The sequence below is a fragment of the Dufourea novaeangliae genome, unplaced genomic scaffold (assembly GCF_001272555.1).
Source record: "Dufourea novaeangliae isolate 0120121106 unplaced genomic scaffold, ASM127255v1 scaffold39, whole genome shotgun sequence".
In the NCBI taxonomy this organism is placed as follows: domain Eukaryota; kingdom Metazoa; phylum Arthropoda; class Insecta; order Hymenoptera; family Halictidae; genus Dufourea; species Dufourea novaeangliae.
The window spans coordinates 1,099,067-1,122,488 of record NW_015373918.1 but is presented as its reverse complement, the minus strand read 5'-3'; the positions used below and the strand labels follow the sequence as shown (position 1 = coordinate 1,122,488).

Below are 23,422 nucleotides of genomic sequence, written 5' to 3'. Positions count from 1 at the left end.
ACTGAAAGCAATATTGTTAATTGATAATTAGGGTCACCGTTGTACGAATACTTTTTTCTCTCGCTGTATGCTTTTCTGAAACACGTTTTTCACTCGGTCTGATAAGAAAATCGTTTAATTTTTACTTTGTGGCAGATTTCCATTGTGCTCTTTAGAGTTCTTGTAGACCAGGATACGTTTATAGGAATGAGGATACCAGAAGAGTAGTAATGTTTATTTTATTGTGAAGTATACGAGTTTGATGCTAATACGGATTTATAGAGTGCATCTAACCGTACACGGATTGGTGTAACTGGAGCACTTTCTTTCTTAATATTTCGACGTCAGTGTTTTCCCTAATTTACTTCGCTATCGAGATGGCCAATTAACAGAAGGACGTTACTTTCCTCGCATTCATTGGCCAACGAAGTCTTTCGTGTCGCTTTATTTTGTTTTCGACGAGAGTCGATTGGTATTCGACTTGTGGAAATGGACTTCCGCTGCGTTTTCTTGACAGCGATTTGATGTAAACCGTCATTATTTCTTTTTACGAATTGTTTTCCTCGGACAGGAAGAACGTTGTATTAGAGATTTCTCTTTAACCCCTTGACCATGGCAATCGCGTGACAAGACTGTAGCGGCAGGATATGAGTCTACTTGCATTTTCACTTTCTGTATCACATATTATTTCATACCTGCAGTGATTATTTGTATATGAAAGTTAAATCAATCGTTCGTGTGTCTTCTAGAAACCTAAAATATTCCAAAATTGAGTGCTTCATACTGACTATAAAAAATTATGGTTAGAACATAGTAGTGAATGAATTAGTTATGGTTGATGTTTATTTAAATCGCTACTGTAGGTGATCCATCGTTAAGAAAGCTATCAATGACTGAATTACATTTTGAACAGTCGAACGTCGTCAAGTAATCGTCCAATCAGTTACACAAGACTGTCAATCTGAATCTGGTCGCCTTGAACCGGTGAGAAAGTACCGGAGGATCTGCTTCCGTGCACATTCAGTCCTTGGCCGTTGTAGTGCACACGCGTGTTCGCATTTTACTTTTCTACTCTGCTTTTCTTTTCTAGGTCAGCCCCTTGACTACCACTTAATTTCGCCGATGAATCCGTTTAGATTTGCCATTACCTTAAGTTCTTAATGATCGGCGCGCTTTCTTCGCCGTGGCTTTCTTCGGGTCCGGTCGCGCATTCCACTGTCTGCCCTGTTATTATACACGCTCAGACCCAACAGTTCCAGATCCATAAAGAATAAGAAACGTATCAGTAACAAAAGATTCCGTATTAATATACACAGGCCATTTCTGTAGAATCTCCACAAAATCATGTAGGCGTGTTCAGCTTGGTAATGGTAGTCGACAAGTCATTCACTGTAATTGTGTTTAAATTCTTAGTCATGGTTTGTTGGATGGAGAGAGTACCAGCAATATATTATTCCTGTAGTTGAATATAAATTTCATTGTTCAAGAAACAGTCTGGAAGTCAAAGATTTGATAAATGCAGAGAATGTTAGAGGATGGTGAGACTTTAGGTAATAAAGATTCGTTTGTAGCTAAATATCAATGTTGAACTAGTTACAGTAGTATTTTGTATAGACTATTAATATATACTGCCTCGTATAGGTCGGTTTCAGACCTTCGTTCACAGAGATTCAATCTAGCTGATGATCTCGAGGATCTGTAAACTCTACTGGCCAGTAAAACGCGGAGAATACTCGAGCGACTATCGAATTTCCACATTGTCCCACTTGACCGCCTCCCTCCCCTAAATTGGCTGCGATAATGGGCAGCTCTCTATACTCTCACGAGTTGTCTAGACCTTTGTCCTCGCTAATCATTTCGTATTCGATGCAGGTTGTTCTCTTGTCTTTGAGCTGGGCGCACGTAATAGGGGCGGGAGACGAGTCAGCGATTCTCGACCAGATCGCGACTGCCTCGGAGACTGTTATCAGGACGGAGAAGCCCGAACAAAAGCAGGAGAAATTACAGGATCAGGTGCTATCGACTATACCAAATACCACGGTGCATTATGAGAATTCGAACGGATTCTTGCCAATGGTGGCTTCTTCCACATCGAAGACGCCTGACTCTCTCGACAAGGTAGACGCAACAGGCAACGTTCGGACGAATTCTTTGAACGAGTCAAATAACTCAAGCGTATCGGTGGAGGCCGATGAGGACATTGACGAACGAGAAAGTGACGAAATCGAGAATGATCCGGCTTACTCAACGGAGGCTAGGATGTTCTTGAATTTCCGTCATTTGAATACGAATAACCGTAGATCCTTCGAGTACCAGGATGGACAGAACGACTTCGAGTTGCTGAAAGTTAAAGACGACACGCCTGTCGTCGCCAATTATCCGCATTTCTTCGAGGTGCCTAGTTCTAGCGAAACTGAGGAAGAGGCGACCAAATCATCCCCGAGACACAGGAGCAAAGAAAAGGGGAAGAAACTGGAAGGTTATCCAGAAAATTATGGGACAATCTTGTCGAGGCCCAACGAGGGCCTGGCTATTAACAACAATCATAATATTAATAATCATTACTATCCAGCGAAGGATAATGAGAAGGCGAGTCAGGAGAAAGTCGCCAGTAATTATCACCAGCAAAATGCCATGAACAACGACGGCCACAGACACAGTAGAGGGAACGCATCAGCAACGTCGTCCTTGTCTAGGACGAATCAAGAGATGACCAATCCTGTTACCATCAGTGTGACCAATTACGGTAGCGTTTACGATAATGTCGCTGCCCCTTCTCAGCCCACCAATCAAAATAGATTATCTAGACCAGTTGTGGTCGCGGAGTACAGTTTCGAACAGTCGAGGCCGCCCGTACCAGGCGGTGACGACTATATGACTTCGAGGGCCATCAACTCAGACAGCTCTGAAGTGCCACATGACACCATTAATGACAGAGACGGCAGATTTCGAAGCGACGAAGATTCCAGAGATGTGTCTGACGATGGGGAGTACATGGAATATACGGAGAGACCTAGAAGGATCCAGAAAAGCAGAAGACGACCTTCTAGCATCGACAATCAGAAAAGACTTCCCAAGGAACATAGAGGATCGAGGGATTATAGTGCGGAGTATCAGAATCAGGGCAAAAGGCACCATTCGACTAGGACGAAGCCGCATAAACAGAGAACAAGAGGAAATTCCTGGGCTGACGATCATCGTCATCGACATCAAGACGAGAGCTACGACGAAACGAAGTACGACAGTGGAATGTCAGAGACAAGATCACAACAGAACTCAAACTTCAAGCCAGGTAATACCTGGAGCCAAATATCTCCAAATCTGGAGATTTCACACTCGAGCGGTGTCGAAATCGGTCAGGTCGAGAAGCCCAAGTATATCGTCCCGGTTAACGTGAACTTGGTACCGGTAACGAACTTCGATCACGCGACGGCTATTGGGAACAGTCAGGACTTCGACATGTCAAACGCTGTCCTGCAGAACATTGTGTCAGCCACGCCAGGTAACACGGTCAGCACACCTACTCCTATGATGAGCACCCCGGACGGTGCTTTTGGTCATGATACGGAAATTAGAGTCTCGACACCTGTTCCTGACATCATCGTTGGTCAGAACAGTTATCAAAACTCGATGCATGCGGTCGTACCTCATATGAACGATCAGAACAAGTTCCCAACGAATCTGAAGCCTCAATACGTATCCAGCACAGTTACTCCAGTGTTTGCTGTCACTCCAAGCGTAAATCATAACTTCCAGAGCTTTCCGATTCAAAACGTCCAAGGAACAGTCACACCACGGACTACCTACATCAACCAATTACAACAGGTGCCAACGAGTCATGGGAACATACACCAGCTGATAGTTCCCCAACCAACGCTTCAGACGGTCCCAACATTGGTGCAGACGTCAGTCCAGTCTCCCTCGGACTTAAACATCCAGGTGAATCATCACGGCATGCAAGGACAAAATCTCGTCAACCACGGGAATTTACAGGTACAGAGTATCCCAACTATGTCCACAGTGACATCTACACCTCAACCAGTCCCAGTCACAAAGTTTAACTTGGTGACAGCTGAACCTCAGAGCAAAAAGTCTCTGTATTCCGGCTCGACCGCTAATTTCTTAGCTACCGCGAGTCTAGCTGTCGGTCAAAACGATCAAAGGCAATCTTCAAATAGTAACTCTTACTATTTACAGAATCCGAACACTCAGCAGATTTTCAAGCAACAGGGAGGAGTCTATCAGGTGAAGAACGTTAATATAGCCCCGAAAACGAAGACGTACATTCAGACGACTCACCTGTTGCCAGCCGTGCTGCAACCACTGCCGACTATGACTACTATAACAGCTGGTACACAGCAAGTAATGCCTGAACGGCATACAGTTCAAGGTACCAACTTCGTGGTTCAGTCTTCACCAGATCAGATGCAACAGTTCGTTAATAATAACGAAGTGTCCGCCACGAAGAACTTTAACTTGCCTTCTATGACTTATCAAATGATCGATAACCATGGTAGCCATAGTAGTAGCAATGTTAACACACTAAATACGTACACAGGTGTTTCAGGGACCGCTGAGAACGCTCATCTGCCCTACGTTGGCACCAGGAACGTCGAAATCGTGAATCCTAATATCAAGCCGAGTCCAGTCGACGCCACGATTATAAATCCATACGAGACGATGCATTATCCCACCGCGGTTTTCACCACGCCTATTCCTATGTTCGCCACTACCAGTGTCGTTACTGCAAGGCCAATGATGTCCACCACTACGGATTCCAGCAACGTTCACAGTCTAGTGAACTCCCTGACCGAAATGGGTTCGAAGAACAACCTGGTTATAGGCGATACGAAGACCTACCAGTCCCAAGACAGGCCAGTGTTCAATCCCATCAACTTCGTGCCCAACACGGACGTGGTCAAAAACCAAAACGCTTTGAACAGCAAGCTTCACGCTACCGAGCCGCTGCAACAGAACCTGAATCTCGTTCCTCTGATACCGGGAGGACACTTCTTCAAACCTTCCTTCAGCTCCCACAGCGAATTACAGGCGAAACCAAAATTGAATACCGACTTGGAAACATACGCCGACCAGATGTTCAGAGAGTCCTTGAAGACCATATACAATTCGCAGAAGTGGAACAATGACCGGAAACCAGGAGCCCATCGTCAGAATACAACTGATTTGACTGATATCACGAAGTTGAAGCACGAGCTACAGAAGCTGAAGGCTTCGCTATCAGATTCGAAACGGAACAAGGATCACGAAGCCCATTATAGCGAGACGAAAACGCAGACGGCGGATTTTCCCAGTAAAAAGCCAGATGAATTGTTAGCTGCTCTCGAACACATGCTGAAGACTCATCCAACAGATTCTTTTAATGGCTATCATGGAAGCGGTAGACCGCACAGGCATCGCAGACCGAGCGATTCGGATAAGTATACGTTCGGGTCTAACAGTGATTACAGGGACACCAAACATGTCAGAGACTATATGACGCATTCACAGTCAGGCTCTCATCGTGGAAAGGGACATTATCACGATAAACCGGGGAAGAAGAGGCCAAACTCTGGACCAACGAGACACAGTGGCCCGAATCACTTTCACGGACCAAGAAGTCATCACAGACACAATTTGTCTCCTAAGTCCGGTGGGCTGGAAACTTCAGCGACCAATAGTGATCCAGTTCACGCTCATAGACCACAGTTTGAGAATTTCTTCGATTCCGGACATTCACGCTCGGAATTCAATAAAAATCCTTTCGATTCGTTTGCATCGTTCAGTAATTCGCAGCCTGAGAATACGAAAGAGTCTAAAAGCAACAAAGGTGGGAAAGATCGTGGGATCAATCATCCTAGGATGCACAATTTTTTTGGACTGCTGATGAAGAATAAACAGCTACCCGTCGGTGGCACACCGAACTATTTCAGAGACGAGGACCAACTGAATCAGTTCTTCGAGGACGAGAAACAACGATCCCAACAGCAATTTTACGTCGATAACTTGAGGGATTATTTGCACAAGTACTCCGAGGGCAATTCGTATTCCACTTTGGGACGTAGTGGAATCGATGTTCGGAGATCGTTGATAGAGAAGGGGACAGGTTGATGTCCGACTGGAAAAACGATGATGGCCAATGTTCTTGTTTGATTGTATAGTTATTTTAACCCCACGGTGCATTCTACTGAGCAAAAAGTATATTAAAAAGAAAAAATAATATGAAGCCAAAAGGAAGAAGAGTTTATATTTTTCTAACGCATACGAATTTATGGGTGTACAGTGGGACTAAAATCACGACCGTTGATCTAGTGTATTAAGAAATAAGTAATAAGTATATTGTGTTTTGTTAGACGATGATTGATTCGTCCTACGTTCAACGTCTGTTCAAATAGAGGCTACCGTTTGCGAATAAATTGTATCCAATTAAATTAGACGACTACTTTAAGTTCAAAGGATCGAGACTGAAGGAGAAAGCGTTCATTATTCTATCATGAGGAGATATGGATTGTGTACATATTAATTGTAAACCAAAAGAGATCTTCTTTGGTGCTGTAATTTATTGCGTTCGTATGTTACACCTTCAGACGCTCGAGCGAAAATTTCTAAGGAACTATTATAGAGTTTAAAAAAAATGTTCACCAGAAATTTGTAAGCTCTATTTGTTGTAATTCGTCGTAATTCTGTAAGCCGAACGACGCCTTTATACGACACTTTCATTGAATAGGTAACAAGATAAATCACTTCCATTACTGCCCACGGTTTTTATTTTGTATCTCTACGGATTAGAAATTACTAATTATTTCGTTGCTCTCACCTTTCTAATTCCTTAAAGTCATTACCGACTGACAGTTCATGCTCTCCATCCCCTATGAACGATTCAGAAAAAATGAAAGCGCGATAAATTCTCTGTACGTCACATTTCCAATTTGCTGGGCAAGCATCGTTGTAGGTGAAAGTGTTTCGAGAAGAATTTCCTACCAACCTTGCGATATCTTCACTTTATAGGGTGCGCAGGAAAGTGTGAAAATTTTTCTCCCTCTTGTTTCGGGACGGTATGTATTCGTAGCTTCGAAAAGCCCCTCGGTTTCTAATATAATTTTCCGCTTCACGGCCGAGGCATAATGCTGACCATAAAAAAGAAGCAATCAATGTTACGTGGTCGTGATTCGATCGTAACAATGGCTGGATAATGTCGAGCAAAACTTGTTTACTTTTAGTTGAAGATTAATTGTTCGCAATACAAAATATAGGATAACCTTTCACATACTTTCTCCGTTGTACTTTCAGAGTAACACTAAGTTACTTAGAATTAAATTATGACAAATGGTCGGGAAAAATAATTTATTCATATCATGCTCAGATCTATTAACTCATGGTTCTCCATTTTTACAATTTAAAGACAGATTAATTCTTACAATTAATCTTCTAGTTTCATACACACGTTGCGTTGAACTATGGAGAATTTGATTTGCCACAGATCAAACTCATCTCTCTCTCTCTCTCTCTCTCTCTCTCTAACGTATCGTGAGACACAAGTGAAACTTTCACCAGAAATGGTAGCCGGGGAGCAATTAGAAGCAAATTTTTTTACAACCGTCGAGAACAATAAGGTCTCTGTCATTTTCTGGGGACATGGATCAATGAATGTTTGCCGAGTAATTGCACTTCCGGTCGATAGATCGTTATCGCGTACCTGGAGGCGTCGTCGTTCTCATTTAATTATGACTATTAACTTCACTTGAACTCTGCATGAACATTTATCGTTGATGGATCTGAACACTTTGAAATTTGTTTTTTTTTTAAATGCAATATATATTGGCAATTTCAATGAATGTTTTAACGAGACTCATTAGTCGGCACATAATTGTAGAAAACAGAAAATTAAACACTTTCATTAGTTAGAAAATTGATTAACATTTTTCTTCGAATATTGAAGGTAGGCAGATAATTATAATGAGAAGTGCAGATATTTGATCGTAAGATTTATTAGGTAAAACAGATGATGTAAAAGTATTAGAAGTAAAAGTAACGATGATAAGAAACTTGGTATAATATAACAATTCTTATAACGTACTTATAGTGCTGAGCCGCTGTATGTGTACACAGTGCCTCAAAATATGTAACTAAATATGATTATAATATTTTTGCTACTCTGACTAAAAAATTCTATTATATGTATAGAATAATTTAAAAAATCTCTGATGTCCCAAAATATATATTATAATCTAACTGTTTGTATTTAATATTTGAAGTGAAAATATCTGCAGGATCTTACGAAATACGTGACAGATATTAACCACTAACAATTAATCTCAAGCACATACATTCAACTTTTGTACACCCTGTACATTAATAAGCAGGAAGGTCGTTGACACGCCGCTTGAGCGTCGCCAATCATTGGAGAGCCGCGGAGATTTGACTCGGCTTTTCTCGACACGTTTTTTGTCAATCGTAGAAAAGCCAAACCCATTCGGCTGTCTCGCACCGCTAATCACTGAATATAAAAGATCACGGAGTCTCGGTCGCAGCCAGTTAAGAAGAAACTTTGGTGCCCGTCTATGGTCGTTACTACGGTGCCATGCTGGTACGTTCTCTGTGATCCACTCTAATAATCTTTAAAATTATTTCTCCCTGAAATCGTGGAGTTAAATAACATCAACGTTATGTTTGTAAAATAAAATATATTGCAGATTTTTTATACCACATTATTCGTATCGGTGCTGAATGCGGCCATAGCAGCGGAATACCAACCCCTATCGTCGGGTTTCGCGAAACCAAAACGAGGAATCGTCGACACAGGTCACGATGGCCCACGAGACTACAGATATCGACAGCCGAGACCACAGAATGCACGAAGCATCCCGAATAATAATTCAAAATTATATTATTACAAGGATAAGACCGCATCTCGGGAACCATTGTTAGTGACGGTTAGTGAGCAGGAAGCTCAGGTGAGCGACCACTCGACGCCATATTTCGACAACTTGTTCACCATATCTGCTGGCTACAAAGTGGGAAACGAGGGTGCACCGGTGACACAGGCAACACGGAGTCAGAATGCAGGTATATTATCATACGGGTATCTAGAATGGCACACATTGGTCAACCATTTGGACCCTATCTTTTAGATGTCAAATAATTTTACTTTTTGAATAGGCACCTTTTGCAATATACAGTGTTTAGTCTCTTTTTTTCTTTTTAGGTGTCCACGGTGTTGTTCCATCCCCTAACAGCCAAGTTCCACTGTACAAAACCAACTACGCTTTGCCAAGGGCCACGGGATCACAACATTATTCGCCTACTGTACAAAATTCATTCAACAAAAAACCTTCGCCGGTTCTGCGGGCACAGAACAATTACCCTGTATTCCTCAACAACTACCAGAGCCAGCCACTAATTGTGAATCCTGTTGATCAGTTTAGCTACCCAGCCAAGACGCCGAAAGTGAACAACGTGCAATTGAGTGCACCGTTCTTGTCTCCTCTATCCAGTTTCCAGGGTCAAGTTATCCCAATCGCGACTGCCAATAACAATCCACAATTCCCTCAATACAAGGGCGCCGCCATAGAAGTTTATCCTACTGTTGGTGGATTTTCAACGGTAGTGTACGAGCCCCTTCAAATGCAACCACAGTTACACTTTGGTCATGGAAATGGTCGGCCTGTAGGCGGAAATCACAACCTTGGTTCTGCGCAGGAGATTCGGACTGACGTGGAAATTGTTAACAAGAAGAAACCTACAATCCCTCCGCCTAAGAATGATAGTGATGATGATGATGAAGATGATGATGGTTTGTAATACAATGTGATATTTCAGAGAATGTAGGAGATAATTGTGTTCGAATTTCATTTTAAGAAGAATAATATCATTGCATAGGGTCTACGGAGAAAGATTATGGACCAGATAGCAACGGTGACGATGACTATGATTCAAAATCAGGAAGGCACTTCACACCTTCTCAAACGGAAGGCGACTTCAAACCTTCTACATCCTTCCCTTTCACACAATACGACGAGAAGTTTGGCAAGTATTCCAATCAGAATCAGGAAGAAGAGGCTGAAGAGAAACCATTTACCAAGTATAGTGACTATTCTTCGTCGAACGACGATGATGAAGAGGAAGACGTGCCTTCAGGGAAGTACCATTCTGATGACAGTTCGTCGAAACCCTTTTATAGTAAACAGGAAGATGAGGAAGAAGAGGATGGTCACGATTACGAGAGACAAAAGTCCGAAGACGACACTTACCGACCTAAATCCTTTGAGAAGGACTTTGATGAAGAATTTGAGACGTCTTACAAAAGGGGACTGCCGAAACAGAGTATGTACAATTTTTAAGAATCAGTAATTTTATTATTCTTTTTGAAGCAGTGCAATAGTTTATAATTCTACGTAATTTCAGGGTACGCCCACACGAAAGAAGTACCAGAAGAGGAATACGGTTCAAGATCCTCACGGAGGGATAAGGATCATCGTGATTCCGAGGATCCTGCAGGCCAAGGAAGTCACTCTAATTTTAATTATTACAAAATTCCTCGAGGTTTCATAGATAACGAAGGAGAAAGCTCTGATATTTGGGCAGAAGTAGCGTACGAAGGTGGATTTGGGAACAAAATACCTGAAAAAGTGAGAAGCTATAAGCACAGAACAGCTGGTGTGCATTAAAGAAAGAATATTGTAACTTCTTGCATAATGTATGTAATATTATTAAACAATGCTCTACGAGTAGTATATGTTTGTTATTGAAATTGTCAGTATTTACAATAGAATGTTAATTCTTAAAGCTACATGTAATTTATATTAATTTTATTCTATTTGTTTGTATATACATTACAGTTCTGTTATAAATAAAAATATTTCGAATACTGAACCCCTTTTTCGCTCAATAATAATCAAAGTTATATAATAATAAATATCTCCAGAAGGTGATTAATTCTGTTTGTAACATGTGTAATAGTAACAATATTGGTACCTCTGGTAAGTAGAATGCAGGAAAAAAATTAACTCACGGTTCGTAATATATTACATATTAAACATGGTCTCCATTCTTTCTCACAATTTCTTTTGAATGCATTCTTGCATTGTAGAGAATTTTCTGATACAAATCTTTGTATCATGTACGGCACAGTGTCATTTGAATTCTAGGATTACATACAATTCGCTTCTAGACCTTTAATCAAGATTATCGAGAGTCATGTTCTACTCTTTAGATGGCGTTAGAGAAACCGATTTGTCGTAATAAGGGGACCATATGTTCCAAGTAGGAAATCAACAACAATGTAACAAGTACGCCAACGTAGTAATCGGCAATTAAATTTTAATTCCACTATTCTATTGTGGATTTAAAACGACGCCAGTCTATAATTCCTCATATCTCCATTTTAACAAATTCAGCTTCTCTCTATGACAAATGTGTCTCACCGGAAGCACACAGGTTTCAGACAGCCCTCATTGATTTCCTGGGTACGAAGATAAAACACTCATCGGTGTCCATCAATTTCCAGACGGATAATCGACTTTTCTCGGGCGGTGATTGTACAGGAACGCCGGCGCGGCGAATCGTCATTAAACAATAAAGACCTGTAATTCTACCGCGGTACGTCGATTTTTTCCATGCCCTTAATGGTACTAATTAATTTTTGTCATTACACCGACGCCGATAGGGCATTCTCCCGTGAATCAGAATCTGTATATATACGCGTCCTTCGTCTAGGAGAATTCAGTATCACCGATATCATCATCCACTGCTCTACCAAGATGAACACCGTCTATGCGGTAATACTACAACCTTTACCAATTTTATTCTTAAAACATAACAATAGATTAATTTCTGTACAAAACTTTTGGCAACATACTTGCAGATCGTTGTTGCATGCGCCTTTGCCAACATGGCGGCGTCAAAATCACCATCGAGGAAAGAGAAAAGAGGAGTCGCTGTGTTTGGACCATCCGGCTATGATTTCTTTGGTGTGGGGCCTCTTCTATCTAATGGTCCATGGGCTCCTACTGGGTTTGGATCTACTGGTTGGAACCCTTCAGGCGTACCCGACATTCCTTTGACGCAGGTGCAGGTTCAGGCCACGCACGATGTCGCATTTCAGGTACGAGCAATGAACCGAATACTTTTAGGCGAACCTGGTACCATAATGGTTCGCGTTCTTATTTTTTATGTTTATGATAGACCTTGAAGGATGCAGCCCCTGGAACTCCCAGCATTGCGTATCCTCCAGATGTTCTTAGAACTATTCAACATGCTAAGGAAGCGAACCACAACGTGAACATGGCTTTAGAGAAGGTGGCAGAGGCCAAACAGACTGCTGTTATCCAACAGAAGGTTGCTTTGGCCAAGGAAGCAGCCGCAAGGGAGGCTGCCGCAAGGTGAAGTCCTTGATAGAATAATTATCAATAAACCAGGCGAAGTAATCTTAACCATATGATTGGATGGGTTCAGACACTCATTGCTTATTCCCTTTTCTATCTTCATATTAATGCAAATCCTATTCCATGTTTAAGGTCCCAAGAGATCTCGTCGACAGCCGAAGCAGAGGCCAGAGCCAGCGCCAAGCAGTTAGTAGCTCTTCAACAGAGACTAGCGTCCCTGAAGGATGCAGTTGCAGCTGCTCAACGAGTAGCTGCCGCCAGGGAGGCGGCCGCAGCTGCTGCGATTCAGAGAAACGCTGCCGAAACTGCTGCTCAGTTGCAGAAACAGGACGTGGACAAGCAGATCAGTCAGAGTGAACAGGAAGCGAAGGTATGAATGAATCAACTTGCATATCAATAAACAGGACATTTCTTAATATAATAGTTTCTCGTGTCAAGCTTATTACATTGAATAATTACAAAATAATTTTAAATGAAGTACAATACATTTCGTAAAGTTTTATCAAAAATAACAAATTTCTAGACTGATATTTTCTTTCCCATTCATACATTCCCAGGAAAAGGACATCATAGCAGCGAAGGAGAACGCCGTGGCGAATGCAGTCCAGCTTGCAGCGCTGCAGAAACCGGTGCATCCTCCCTGGGGCCGATAAAAACTTCATCGCCCCACCATAAATCCTCCCACTTTGTATCTTCTTCTAGTTATGGTGTCGGTACGCTGTATCTTTTATACTTGTTATGAATAAACATTGTTTCATAAATCCGGTCGACAAATTGCCTCTGCCTGTAGAAAGTACACCCACGTTACTTTCACCTCTAACGACATTGTATCACAAGGGACCGAAGTACAGCGTTCTTACGATTGTTCGTTACACCTAATTGTTTCTGTTGACCGCTAAAGGAACTCCTCTGCCCGTGTCATCGCGCGGCACGCTTCGACGCGCCACGTTCATCCGCGGGGACATTACCTAACGCGGTGACATAGTTTCCGGTCGATCATCGTAACAAATGGATCGTTAAATTCCGTTCAGGGACTGTGTCGCTTCCTCTTGTCGTGGATGCAATGCGATCACCTGGGCAGGAGGTCAGGCAAGAGGATCCCATTCGTATCTATCGTTTCCTGAATCAGATACAAAGACAATAGTATCATGATTTGCCGCGCGAACTATCTTGAGGGGAAGTCGCAGTAGTGAAAGTGACGGCCCGCTCGCGCGCACGGACCGTGTTCCGCGGGAAGACAGTATTGACGGGAGAAGAATGCAAGATCAGTGTCCAGTTACGTGCAACAGAACGCCCAGGAGAACGCGACCGGGTTGGATAAACTCTCCTCCACGTCGTATCCATGAGCGTGCCCTGCACGGAATCCTTTCACTCACCTCTTTCCTGACCATCCGTAACACCCCCTTTCTCCGCCGGCTATGCCCCCCTCCCCTCCTCTTAGCGATTCTTGTCCAAGGGGGCTGCCGCGGCTTCACGAATCAGGAGCAATTACGTGGGAAGAAAGTCGTTCGATCAAAGTCACTCTTTCTTGGCCCGGTGACTTCCATGCGAGCACTCGGACCATTTACCTGGACAATGGGGCCCCTTCTGTCACCGTTCCGACCAGGGAGACAAAGAAAGAGCCGCCCCCGGGGGCTTGACCGATGCACCCACATTCCGTGGAATTGCCTCGGAAGAGGGACGGGCACGTTTAATGGCGTCACTGATTCGCCGGCTGGATTTCCACGATGGAAAATAATCAGTCATTAGGACCATTATTCTTGTCCCGAATGATGGCCGAAGGTCTTGGTTCTGATAGTGGCGAGAGGTTGAAGCGGTTTTTGAAAGTACTTCGGTAGAGTTTTCTAAGCTGTACCGTTTTTAGGAAAGACTAATTTAAGTTTAATCAGTTGTTATATATTTATTTTAATTTTTAAGGGTAATTGAATCTTGAATGGGTAACTATGATCCGGATTTGAAGATTTTAGAGAAAGGCCTGCATGGAAAGTATCGAAGGATCGACTGATAAACATGTAGCCTGACGCTAAATATAAACTCATTAGTGAAATTCATACAATCTCTTCTGTAACTGGATTACTAAATTAACTACAGGCATAATGTGCTGTTAACACGTTTTCGAAACTCTCTAAAGCATAAAAATTAAGTCGAACAACCTTTCGTTCATTTCCTGTATCTTTTTACCGAAATGAGTGAATTTCTCCCAGGTGTTGATTAAATTAATCCTTACGAAACCTAGAATATCCGACAGAAGAGTCTCTGGCTCTTAACCCGATCGTTTTGTCACGAGTGTACTAATTCGTATCGGTCAGCGAACCGACACGGTCGAGACCAGCAATCGATATCCGTCCCAGTAACATAGCCTTGCGTTTGAGTTGACCTTAACCACGGTCGACGATATCGTGCAATGGCGACTCGAAACGAAGGGAAACGTTCCAACCTGTTTCATCAATAGGATCGCAAGTAAACTGTAGCCGGGGCAGTCACGACTATTATAACGGCCGTGGCGGGGCTCCTCCTTTCACACCGAACCGGCCAATACTTTCATCGATGCCGCTTTTTTGGATCCACGCGTCGCGTTTTGCCTTTTACCTCACCTAGTTTTATTTGCTTTCCTTTCTTATTGCGTGAAAGACCGCGCCACTCTCACTGGCCACGGTTGTAACGCGAATTTGTTTCAGCCGAACGCCCTACGAAAATCCTCGTCGTCACTTCCGACAAGAAAGAGAAAAAAAATAAATGAAACCTCAAGCACAATCTCAAGTACACTATTACCTATCTAAAGCGTGCATCTCTCGATAAAAACATCATAACACACCACCTAACGATGAAATTAAACATAGCAGACCATTTTACTTCAGCCAGAGGAAGTCGACACGGTTGACTTCCGATCGGGTATTTCATGACGGTGACATCGCAAAATAGGGCAAAACGGAAGAAAGAGGTTCCAGCGTTGAAAAGGAAATCGCTTTCATCGCTTGCTCAATCGCAGAGGATCACGGGTGGTCCGCATGGGCGTTCACCACATTCACCTAGACCGTCGTTAGTTAGCAAATCTGACTGTGCATTCCGTCAGCGTTTCTCGAGATAGACCGACCGACCATCTGGCCCCTTCTCGTATGAATCCTCTATCATCGGCTAAAATCCACGTTCGAGGTGTCTTAGGTTAAACACTTTGTTCTAATGCACACATTGCATTTAGGTGCTGATCTATTATATATGGTGAGAATGATCAGAAAATTTTGTACAGAAAAAACAATAGGGGACCGTAGGGTTTGTTCTGGTTTCAATAAATCGAAAGTCATCCTTCGAAGTCCTCAATTCGGTTACCGTGACATCGAAAGCCCCAGCGTCCAAGCTATCCAGAAGCATCGGTGTCGTATTTCGTCGTCTATTCAAATGCCCGCGTTTCCTACACGCGCGCGCGTACGATACGAGTGCGAGCATGCAAGTCCGGTTTTCAAGAGAGAGATCATCCGCGGAGGCTGGGAAGGGGAGAGGGAGAAAGCGTATAAAAAGGAGCGGTCCATCGGCAACTATCCGCAGTATCCGTATCCGTTTCTTCATCCACTGTCCTCATCCAGTGGTCGAAAAATGCTATCTTGGCCCCCTGTAAGTAACACTGGAAAGAAATATCTGGGGAACGGCGTTGAATGTCGTTCGAGAGGGGATACGGAGGAACGGAGGAACCTCGAGGGAGGATTCGGTGTACCGTGACGGCAAAATTACCGCGTCTGTCGACCAGTTCCGTGCCTGTATCGCGTACAATGCCGGTGAAAAGTGTCTGCTGGCCCGCGTACTTTCTTTCAGGCGTATCCGAGATGACTCGTAAAACGCCAATCCCTATTCATCGCGTGTTTTATATTCATGCCGCTAAAGGGAGTTACGAGCCCGGCTTTGTGGACACTTCATCGCGAATATGTGATTCAGTAGTCTGTTTTGACCTGAGTTCATCGTCCACGGTTGTGAGAAGTTGTTCTTGGACGTGGCAATTCATCTCGTTATAAATTACAAACATGACTTTACGATTCTGTTATGTAACTCCGAGGATTCATTGCGATTATTCATTATTTTCAGGTTCTCGTGTTATGCCTGATCGCCAGGTCTGCGTTGGCCGGTATCGAGGGTAGCGATCCTGGAGGCTGGCAAGGGTAAGAGATCATAAACGATCAACGCATAAATGAAAATATCTTGTTATTAATTCGTATCTAATTTGTCAGGATATCTAGTGGTAACAGTTACGGGACAGGACACGGGTTAGACTTAGGTGGACATCTGTCAGGAGGTCTTCACGATGACGTTTCCAATTACGGTTCCTACGGGGGTGGAGGACTCGATCACGGGTTACACGGACATGTTCAGCATCATTACGCACCTGCTGTACCTGTGAGCGAGCACGTTGAAATTACGAGGCCTGTTCCGATACCTGTTGTCAGAAATATCGGTAAGTTTGACTCATTCGATCGATCTTGTAGTATACACTACACTTCTTCGACATTACTTCGTATCATTTCCACTTTCCATCAAACATAAATTATAGATGTAGCTTTTATGTCCTCTTTCTCTCCACTATGAGAGATTCGTTTCATTACAGTAAATCATGTATGAGTGTTCGAAGGCTCCTCGGCACTGAATGTTCAGACGTTACCCACCACCACTGGGCGTTTGATTAGTTCCACAGGACCCACCTAATGTGACGTCTCAACAGAGTGCCAAGGAGTCTTCAAATATTCATCGATGATTTATTGTATCAAACTCTTAGAACCAAGTGTACAGTTCATTACCCACTACAGGGGGTCTATTTAACACTAAACCTACCATGCGCGGTCAAATGACCGTTTTTGAAATTTCGTTTAGAATTTCTCGTATACAACGTTACTGTATCACCATGTAGCTTATTGACTTTTCCTATAATATACATACAACCCATTTTTCAATATTCACAACTTTCTTTATTGTTTGCTTTCCGAAAAAAATTTGCTAAAATCTCTTTCTATATTAAGATACATATGTTTTTTTGAAGCGGTCATTTGACCGCTCATGGTAGGATTAGGTATACATGAAATGTCGGTAGGTTTAGTGTTAAAATACCACGCTTTTACTCGATTAACCATCTGTTCCAAGTGTTCTGTAATTAGGAAATAGCACTTTCACGAGGCACGTACAACTCAATCGGTTTTTGTGTGGTCACGAACAGGAGTGCCAGTTGCCCAGCCAGTGGCGATAGCAGTGCCGCATCCGGTGGCCATTGGGGTACCGCAACCGTACCCAGTCCACGTACCGGTCGCGAAGCCGGTCCCGATCCCGGTGGTGAAGACCGTCGCGATCCCGGTCGAGAAGAAGGTTCCGTATCCGGTGGAGAAGATTATACCAGTCCCGGTCGAGAAACACGTGCCTATTACCGTGGAGAAGCACATACCCGTGCCCGTGGAAAAACCGTACCCGATTCACATTCCGGTCTACAAGCACGTGTTCCATCGGGTCAAGTCCCACGGAGGCCACGGATGGAGCCATTAGTTGCGTAACCGAGCGGCGAAGATCTACGGTCACGAGCACACGCCGTTGGAAGTGATACTAAGGCGCCTCGTGCATCCTACGATCACCGCGCGAGAGGACTCGAATTTATTTGAACGAAATGAGGGCGATGGGTCGTTTGGCGTCAACGAATCGAAGAACGCGGCGCCATTGTCTATGGGGGAACTTGATGTGTCCCTGACATAGTATTATGCAATATTTATGTTTGTTCGTTTTTGTTACTCTGTTGCCAAATAAAGGATTAATTTTTAGTCATATTGCTTGCTTTATTCTACACTGTTTCCACAGATTACCTGAGCAGATTTATCGACACCCTATGCATACCGATATATCTTGAATAGGAGAAATGGTTAGCTTCTGTGAATGGAGAGTACCATTTATAGTAGAACTTGAATTATTCAGAAGGCTAATTACTTAGATAATATTAAGTGTAATAGTTATTACTTCAGTAACATTGTACTTACATACTGAAGTACCCGCCGCCATATTGAAAAGAGGAAGCAAGATGAAGATGCCTTCACTTAAGAGTAGTTAATACATTCAAAAAGTAATTAATAGATTACTTACTGATATATCTAACATTGCTCTTAAAATGGTACAGTAGGTTTGATGAACGAACGATAGTATAGATGCTCCGTGCATCGAGACCATTCGGTATCGTGTTAATTTCCGTGAAAATCGTTACCGATATTCGAGTCACGAATCTTAGCAGCGACCTTGTAATTATCATCATTTTCTGGATAGTTACGAGCGCAGCGTAGTTTGCGACTAGATGGTGTTAAGACGTTTTCGTTATGCTCTCTCCACAAGGTCGACTAAATGGAGAGGCGAGCGAGCGTGGTTCGTGTCCCAGGTATCGTTGCACGCGATCCTGTTTGTCGCACTACGCTCACGTTTTCCATAACTCTAATCGGCGAACTTAATTACAGACGCAGGTACGAGTTCAGGGAACTTTCCTAGAAGGGACGTACAGATTCTCCGAGAATCTACTGCAACGTTTAAGATCGTTAATTACGGAATGATAAATGTTTCTACTATGTAAGAGGTACGATGTTTTCATTGGGGTGCAAAAACTTTGACGGTAACTCTATTACTGTCTAGTTATCGGTGTTTTCTTTAGGAGGAAATTTCTTTAGTGAAGTCTCATGCATTAGACAGGGATGAGTGATTTCTGGGATGCTTCTATAAAAAACTGGACTTCATATTAAATTGAATGTTCGCTCCGTTTGTACTAAACCTCAAGCTCTTTTACCACTTGTCTGGGAACTACTAAAGTTTAATAAACAGTACAACGAGACAATAAAAATGGTAAAGACCATAAAATCTCTCCGAAACATTAGGTTTTCTAGATACTCTGCAAGCATTCGAGTACCTGATTTCAAAGTATAATGCCTTAACAGTCAATAAAAGACGTCAAGCATGGCTGGGTCGTCCGTAGGTGCTATGGAAATTGATTATTCGCCGCTCGTGGTCACGAATTCTCACGGTCGTAGCTCCGACGGTATCATTAATTCCGCCTGTTTGATTTTTCAAGTAATTACAAACGAAAGTGACCGTAGTCACTTAATTGCGCCGCGTGGTTTCCTCTCGCGGTTCTGCCGCATTAAAACGAACGTCGAGTCGTTGGTGATAAGCCAACGAACTTTCGGCGAACCCGAGGGATCTTGGGTTCCGTGAGCCCCCGTCCATAATGGCAGGAGCACGATGTGGCAATGGCAAATCGTAGATGAAAATTGTGAACGTACGTGGGCAGTCACCTACGAATAGTGCAGAAATTGTCCGAATCACGAGTGGCCGTTCGACTCACAAATGCAGCCAATACTTACGACGGTGCTCGGCGGACCGATGTCGGGGAAACTATTGCTCCTGCAGAACGGCGATCCGTTGCACCGTTCGCCCAGGACTAAACTACATCGTCGACAGTGAAAGGCTGGACGGTATATTAAGACGAGCAATGAGCAAAGATGTATCAGTCGTCGAAGGAACTTCTACAGCTAGCAGGCCGGTGTAAAGAGCTATATGCTCGTGACCATGAACGGAATCGTGAGTAACGACACCGGAACAAAAAGATTCGTAAAATTCTAATCGAGATCTTCGGGAACAATAAGACTCGCGTTGTAATAACAAAAAATTTCTATTAAATTACTGGTACTTACACTCAATTACTTTTCACCGTCGTTCATTAGGGAACCCGGAAAAACGTTGATCCTTTCGATTACTACTTTCCACTGTGATTACTATTTAGGAACTCAAACATTATTCGTCGACGATCTAACTACCACCATCTAGGTGATTTATTTCATCCTGATGATCAGTTTAATTGTCTTCCAGTAAGCGTGACAGGTCGTGAATGATTGATTAATGTTGCTCGTATTGTATAAATGATCTGCATTCGCGAGTGCATCCAGCGCTACCGTTCAGAGTTGAACTTTACCTTCAACACAGGTGCTACTTTCTCTGGTGTCCTTGGCCGCGGCCTCGCCGTTGATCGTGAACCAGGACTACAACGTGTACCATCCACAACTCTACGGTGGTTTTATGCCGATAGAGAGGTCGGACCACGAGTCTCTGAGCTCCTCAGGAGGCGGAGGTTACGGGGGTGACTACGGTGGCGGTGACTACGGCGGTGGTAGCTACGGGGGTGGTAGTTACGGCGGTGGCAGCTACGGCGGCAGCAGCTACGGTGGTAGTAGCAGTTATGGGGGCGGTGACTACGGCGGCGGAAGTTACGGGGGTGACTTAGGCGGAGGACATGGCGGTGGTTTCGAGGGATCAGTCGGAGGACATTTAGAAACATCTGGTGACCACTTGGGCTCGGATTACTCGTCTCTCGGGGGTGGATACGAAGGTGGTGGTGACGAGGGCGGTGTTTCCCTGGACGGAGGCCACAATGTTGTTCAGAGCGTCCCTGTATCCGAACACGTTGAAGTTACGAAGCCTGTGGCTGTTAAAGTGGTCAAGCACATTGGTAAGTCTTGGATCGTTTTAACTAGTATTAACAATTTTATTTAACATCACGGTGAAGTGTAGATACATCATGCTCCTTTCTATAAGAATAAGACATTTATAGCAGCTTCGTTCCGAGAAATAGTCGTGTACATAGTTCAGTTGAATTTAATTAAATTAAGAAATAACGACATTTGTGAATTCTAGAGGGGCATTAATAGGGTTAAACGATACATCGTGTTAACAATCGCACCGCCTATGATTCGAAGGCTATTATTATACAATGTCCGGTAATAATACGTTACAGCTGCGAGGAGGCTAGTTACTTAGGGCAATCATTGTTCAAGTTTAAGAAAGTTTGAAAGTGAAAATCTCACAGAATGTTAGCTTAGAGTGACTAACAGTGAACCGAAATCGATTACTATGTACAGTTAGTTATAAAAGTAAATAACTGTTGTATCAAGCAATCAAATTCCATCTTTTAAGAGCTCTTTTATCAATTTATTCGAACTTAGCAAGCTTTGGTCCTAAATGGTTGTTGTATACAAATCAGGAGAAATACATACCTTGCTTTCTTTTCTAATCCATCAATTTATTTTTCAGGGGTACCAGTTCCTCATATCGTGAAGATTGCCGTGCCCCATCCAGTGCCCGTGGGTGTACCCCAAAGTTACCCCGTGGCTCAGCCCGTTGCAAGACCAGTGCCCGTCCAAGTGGTGAAGACAATTGCGGTGCCAGTTGAGAAGAGGGTCCCATTCCCAGTGGAGAAGCATATCCCGGTGCCAGTCGAGAAACCTATTCCGATCACGATCGAGAAGCATGTGCCTGTGCCGGTTATCAAACCGTATCCCATCAAGATCCCTGTTTACAAGACGATCTATCACCACGCGAAGAAGCACTAAAAACTTAGCTATCGGCCAGGGAACGATCCACCCGACTGATGCCGAAACGACTATAGAGACCGTTCACCACTTTTACTCGAGGTTCTAGAACCTGAGCAGCTCGACGGAACCCCATGGATAAAAATAACTCCTCGGGAACCCCGAATCGACTGCGTCCATGTTATTTCTGTATATATTTTAAGTATCGTTGTTACTGTTCTCCTGATTTTTTATTAATTTTTTAATCGTTGTTGTTCTTGTTTTTCAATAAAATGCCTAGAAAATAAATATCCTCTAGTGTTTTTTTTACAGTAAATGTCTTTGTATGATCTGGGCATAGTTTTGCTCCCTCGATACCAGAAATCCTCTGTCCATTGTCGTCGAATTTATACACGGATTAACGGAACAGGTATAATTAACATTCCGAAGAGTACCGTCTTTTTTTAAATGTGGAATTGGATCTTGAAGAATGTAATAGTAGATCGAATTGATACATTCGAGTATTAAATTCTACTGAACAAGGGAGACGATATATCGTATTTCGGAAAGATCGAGTAGGTATCGTCTCCCAGGAGAAATTCGATAGACGTTCGGAACTTTCCATGCTGGATCCGGTGGATCGAGTGATTTTTCCTTGATGCTCCGTGTAAATCGTACACTGGCCGGCTAGTCGTACGATATGTACGAAGTTAATGCGCTCGTGATCATAATCGAAACTTTCACTGGGATTTTCGATACATCGGCTGCAGATTCCGTGGAAAGTGAACGTTACGAGCGGTCTAATTCAGGAACGGCGGTAGCATGATTGTCACGATCAGCTACCGTTAATGGGCCGTGGAGACGAGGGGACACTTTGCGTAGGTGAGCCTGGCTATCGAGATCGGTGTATCGAGGTAATGCACGATGACACACCGAAATTCGCAGGAAGTAGTACGATCGATGCTTTCTTCGGCGACGCAGATGTTCAGAAAGCGACCGCACCAAGTACAGGAGCAAAAAGATGCTGCACGTTTAATAACTTGTGCATATGTATGAGAATGCAAATTAGTTTTCACGCGATTCGGAATAATCTTTTTGTTCGACGATCTACTAGATGACTCATCTTACGTTAAGGTGCATTTATTTTTGTATCCAGAACAATTTTGGTTTCTAGAATAAATAATGTTTGCTAACAGTAGGTTTACGAGATGGTTAGTGTGTATTTATTTTCAGAGAATCACAACTGAAGTCGAGGGGTAAAGTGTGGACTGCAAGCTAGACTCCAGGGGATCTTGTAAATTCCTTTATAAAATAATGTTTTAATTAATATTAGGAAATTAATTCTGATGTTCCTTGGAATTATAGAATAGAGTAATTAACTGATTAATGGACGTCTATGAAATCTTGAAAAATAGTGTAATTCTTACCGAAAACATTCATTATTGGGTCTCGTTTCATTTCGTATCTAGAGCTAAAATGGAAGAATCAGTATTATAAAATTAATTACGTTAGTAATGATATAGGTGTCTCTTGTATAACACGACAGTTACGACTCTAATAAAATCTTCTATAGCTTCAATCTGTATTGTATGGAGTCAGTAATTAATGGTAGTACATAAATACTCATAAATACACAGTTCTAATTTACAACTATCAGAAGCTTAAGACACAAGAATTATAACACGAATTTCCAAACCAATTTACATAACTAATTCGGTAACAACT

At 42.9% G+C, this 23,422-nt stretch overlaps 5 protein-coding genes across 5 annotated transcripts; all 5 read left to right on the top strand.

The window, feature by feature from the left end:
* The first annotated feature begins 1,779 nt into the window (after nucleotides 1-1,779).
* Nucleotides 1,780-6,087, top strand: LOC107194370. The gene has a single exon (XM_015583988.1). It carries the CDS (start codon nucleotides 1,780-1,782, stop codon nucleotides 6,085-6,087), a length of 4,308 nt encoding a protein of 1,435 aa, XP_015439474.1.
* Nucleotides 6,088-8,557: 2,470 nt separating this feature from the next.
* On the top strand, nucleotides 8,558-10,643 carry LOC107194369. The gene is made up of 5 exons (XM_015583987.1): nucleotides 8,558-8,563; nucleotides 8,670-9,042; nucleotides 9,182-9,769; nucleotides 9,856-10,299; nucleotides 10,381-10,643. Exons 1-5 carry the CDS (start codon nucleotides 8,558-8,560, stop codon nucleotides 10,641-10,643), a joined length of 1,674 nt encoding a protein of 557 aa, XP_015439473.1.
* Nucleotides 10,644-11,735: 1,092 nt separating this feature from the next.
* On the top strand, nucleotides 11,736-13,012 carry LOC107194368 (protein TolA-like). Its single transcript, XM_015583986.1, has 5 exons — nucleotides 11,736-11,753; nucleotides 11,801-12,079; nucleotides 12,160-12,356; nucleotides 12,492-12,729; nucleotides 12,917-13,012. Exons 1-5 carry the CDS (start codon nucleotides 11,736-11,738, stop codon nucleotides 13,010-13,012), a joined length of 828 nt encoding a protein of 275 aa, XP_015439472.1.
* Nucleotides 13,013-14,086: 1,074 nt separating this feature from the next.
* Nucleotides 14,087-17,873, top strand: LOC107194367 (protein SEY1-like). The gene is made up of 4 exons (XM_015583985.1): nucleotides 14,087-14,185; nucleotides 16,434-16,507; nucleotides 16,577-16,800; nucleotides 17,554-17,873. The coding sequence occupies exons 1-4, from the start codon at nucleotides 14,087-14,089 to the stop codon at nucleotides 17,871-17,873; spliced, it is 717 nt and encodes a 238-aa protein (XP_015439471.1).
* Nucleotides 17,874-19,310: 1,437 nt separating this feature from the next.
* LOC107194366 (protein argonaute 12-like) lies at nucleotides 19,311-21,739 on the top strand. The gene is made up of 3 exons (XM_015583984.1): nucleotides 19,311-19,424; nucleotides 20,337-20,859; nucleotides 21,441-21,739. The coding sequence occupies exons 1-3, from the start codon at nucleotides 19,311-19,313 to the stop codon at nucleotides 21,737-21,739; spliced, it is 936 nt and encodes a 311-aa protein (XP_015439470.1).
* The last annotated feature ends 1,683 nt before the right edge of the window (nucleotides 21,740-23,422 follow it).

Excerpts from the sequence above, each read along its gene's own strand:
- LOC107194367 (XM_015583985.1), top strand. The coding sequence starts at position 14,087 with ATGGAAAATAATCAGTCATTAGGACCATTATTCTTGTCCCGAATGATG. Across the intron at positions 14,186-16,433 it reads GGTTGAAGCGGTTTTTGAAA|GTTCTCGTGTTATGCCTGAT; the intron begins GTACTTCGGTAG and ends CATTATTTTCAG. Across the intron at positions 16,801-17,553 it reads ACCTGTTGTCAGAAATATCG|GAGTGCCAGTTGCCCAGCCA; the intron begins GTAAGTTTGACT and ends GGTCACGAACAG.
- LOC107194368 (XM_015583986.1), top strand. Across the intron at positions 12,080-12,159 it reads CGCACGATGTCGCATTTCAG|ACCTTGAAGGATGCAGCCCC; the intron begins GTACGAGCAATG and ends TGTTTATGATAG. Across the intron at positions 12,730-12,916 it reads AGAGTGAACAGGAAGCGAAG|GAAAAGGACATCATAGCAGC; the intron begins GTATGAATGAAT and ends ATACATTCCCAG.
- LOC107194369 (XM_015583987.1), top strand. Across the intron at positions 9,043-9,181 it reads AACACGGAGTCAGAATGCAG|GTGTCCACGGTGTTGTTCCA; the intron begins GTATATTATCAT and ends TTTTCTTTTTAG. Across the intron at positions 10,300-10,380 it reads AAGGGGACTGCCGAAACAGA|GGTACGCCCACACGAAAGAA; the intron begins GTATGTACAATT and ends ACGTAATTTCAG.
- LOC107194366 (XM_015583984.1), top strand. The coding sequence starts at position 19,311 with ATGGCTGGGTCGTCCGTAGGTGCTATGGAAATTGATTATTCGCCGCTC. Across the intron at positions 19,425-20,336 it reads CCGCCTGTTTGATTTTTCAA|GTGCTACTTTCTCTGGTGTC; the intron begins GTAATTACAAAC and ends CCTTCAACACAG. Across the intron at positions 20,860-21,440 it reads TAAAGTGGTCAAGCACATTG|GGGTACCAGTTCCTCATATC; the intron begins GTAAGTCTTGGA and ends TTTATTTTTCAG.
- LOC107194370 (XM_015583988.1), top strand. The coding sequence starts at position 1,780 with ATGGGCAGCTCTCTATACTCTCACGAGTTGTCTAGACCTTTGTCCTCG.